The sequence below is a fragment of the Myotis brandtii genome, unplaced genomic scaffold, assembly GCF_000412655.1.
Source record: "Myotis brandtii unplaced genomic scaffold, ASM41265v1 scaffold743, whole genome shotgun sequence".
Classification (NCBI taxonomy): domain Eukaryota; kingdom Metazoa; phylum Chordata; class Mammalia; order Chiroptera; family Vespertilionidae; genus Myotis; species Myotis brandtii.
In genome coordinates this window covers 1,247,013-1,249,600 of record NW_005370960.1, presented here as the reverse complement: position 1 = coordinate 1,249,600, position 2,588 = coordinate 1,247,013, and the positions used below count along the sequence as shown (strand labels likewise).

General features: G+C 63.1%; 1 protein-coding gene across 1 annotated transcript in view; it reads right to left on the bottom strand.

Annotated features, from left to right (window-relative positions):
• TNS3 (tensin 3) overlaps positions 1-2,588 on the bottom strand; it is an 84,539-nt gene that overhangs the window by 47,443 nt on the left and 34,508 nt on the right. The window contains exons 4-6 of the mRNA XM_014530527.1: positions 2,249-2,581; positions 1,148-1,257; positions 756-816 (exon numbers count right to left, since the gene is read on the bottom strand). Of these exons, the coding sequence (XP_014386013.1) occupies positions 756-816; positions 1,148-1,257; positions 2,249-2,581 (504 nt within the window). The remainder of the gene's footprint in view (positions 1-755; positions 817-1,147; positions 1,258-2,248; positions 2,582-2,588) is intronic.

The window sequence follows — 2,588 nt, the reverse complement described above, 5'->3', positions numbered from 1 at the left end:
GGCCACCCCGAGTGCACGGGCACGCGGGGGCCACGGTGTCCACACCTCGGCCTCGGAATTAGCGGAGGGCGCTGTCCCCCGGCCCAGGCCCAGCGAGTCAGAAGCAAGAGCAGCTGGTTTTCAGTGGCGACATGGGGGTGAGGGCACTTTTTGCCTCCACTCACTCTCCGTGAATGTTCACAAGGTTTTTAGGCCAACACCAAACAGCCCAGAATGGGTGCAAATTCTGAGCTTGGTCTGGGAGGCGTGGCTCAGGGGCTGAGCATCAACCTACGAACCAGGAGGTCACGGTTCAATTCCTAGTCAGGGCACATGCCCGGTTGTGCGCTCGATCCCCAGTGTGGGGTGGGCAGGAGGCAGCCGATCCCTGATTCTCTCATCATTGGTGTCTCTCTCTCTCTCCCTCTCTGAAATCAATAAAAATATATTAAGAAGAAAAAACAAGTTCTGAGTATGTGCATCTATCCTGTCTAAAATGCAAAGGGCAGAGAAAGGCCATCGGTAAAGGCTGTCACAGGGCGGGACGTGCTTCCTTCCCCACAGCACGTGGGGCCCGCCCTCCGTCCACGCACCACCGTGAGCCTGACAGCCAGCCGGGTGGCGTGTGGCGGTGGTGAAGCTGGGCTGGGACGCAGCACCAGCCACCGAGGAGCACTGACCACGGGCATCCTCTGCCCCACGCCCCTCCTGTTGCAGAGCTGGCCCGACTGCCCGATGCCACTCCCGGCACAAGCCCACGAGGCCGACGCACTTACTAGATCCCCGAGGTGTAGACGGGCTGCATGGCCTGGTACAGCTTCAGAAAGGGCCGGCACACTGCAGGGGAGGAGAGGAGGGGGGAGAGGGAGAGAGAGAGAGGGAGAGAGAGAGAGAGAGGTCAATCTTCCGTGAGCGCGAGGAACCACGCAGGACTGCGGGGAGGGAGCCGGCGCCCACTAGCTGCCTTTGGCTTGGACTCAGCGCCGCAGTCAGACGGCAGCGTGAGGGGCCCGGGGTCGCCTGGGCTGTCTGTCCTTCCTGATAAGTGAGTGGCCCCACCTCGCACAGGGGGCTCTGTCCAGTCCTGACCGGGGGCCTGGGCCTCAGGACGGAGGGGTGCCCGCGCAGTGCAGGGACGGGGACCTCGAGCCCGCGCGGGGACACTCACCCCCGCCCGTGTCGAAGTTGGGGGTGCCGTGCAGGATGACGCAATGCAGGAAGAGGGGCGAGGCGTTCATCTTCACTGTCCCCGACAGCAGCCCGTGGGTCCGGTGGTGCCTGCACGTCCCGCATGTGCCCGTGCCCGTCAGGGGACGGTTCTACAGGACGAGTCTGCCCGGCCGGCGTGGCCCAGTGGTTGGGCATCAACCTGTGAACCAGGAGGTCACGGTTCCCTTCCCGGTCAGGGCACTCAGGTAGGCAGCCAATCCATGATCCTCTCTCATCATTGATGTTCCTGTCTCTTTCCCTCTCCCTTCCTCTCTCTCTAAAGTCAATAAAAACGTATTTAAAAATAATAATAAAATAAAAATAATGAATGGGATGTTTCCTCGCTGGGCCCTGGGGCTCGGGGTGCAGGAGGGACCGGAGCGGGGCCCAGACTGCCATGCCCGATGCTGCCCGACCACGGCCCCTCCCTCCTCCCGGGGGGCCTGACTCCAAGCACCAGGAAACCCCCCAATATCCGACCATGGCATGGGTGTCCCCCGCCCAGGACGGCCGCCCTCCGACCAAACCACCAGCAGGCTCAGCCTCACTTATATTTTTTTAAAAATCTCTAAGTTACGCCTGCAATTCACACACTGTGTGCCATTAGTTCAAAATAGGCGGCTGGGTTTGTGCATGAAGCAAGCTGAGCCGGTTAAACACAAAGTTAGGCGACCCGGCTGCCGGCCCTGCTTTGAGGAAGGTGTGAGGGGACAGGGGATCTGCCAGTCCCTTTCCCGAGGCTCCCACCGTCCTGGCGGCGAACAGCTCCTCTGTCCTCCGGCATAAACAGGGGCTCCCCAGGGTCACCTGGGGTGGGAGCCCTGGAACCAGAGGGCTGGCTGCCAACAGGCCTGGCCACCAGGGGGCTCCACACACCTCCCCTTTCATCCAGGGGCTGCCTGTCGGAGCCACCAGGTCAGCAGGAGGGCGGCCCTGCCTCCCCATGGAGGGCTCCCTCCCGAACCAGCGAGCCCTCCCTCCTGCTCCTGGCCACCCAGGGCCTTCTGCGCGTCCGCATGTTGCACCCGTCGGCCCTCATGGCCGTCCCCTCTGGCGGGACACGTACCGCTTCTGGGAGGGCTGCATCAGCGCGGAGACCTTGTCGTCGTAATACTTCTTCATGGCAAACCTGTCGAGGGCCTGGTCGGCGCTGGGGAGGAGAGACGGTGTGTCACCCCCACGCACGGACACGACAGAGGCCGGTGACAGACACGTCCTGGGCTGCGCTGGGCCCGGCGCCCACCAGGTCCCCATTTTTTGGGGCACCATGCGAGCCACCTTCGCCTCTCTTCTCGGACCCGAGTCCCCACAGACACGCCGAGGCCACAGTGGACCCAGGCGCAGGCCCAAACCCCGTAGGAAGCAGCAGCCCCGCCCAGGGCTGTGGCCCCAGCTGACAC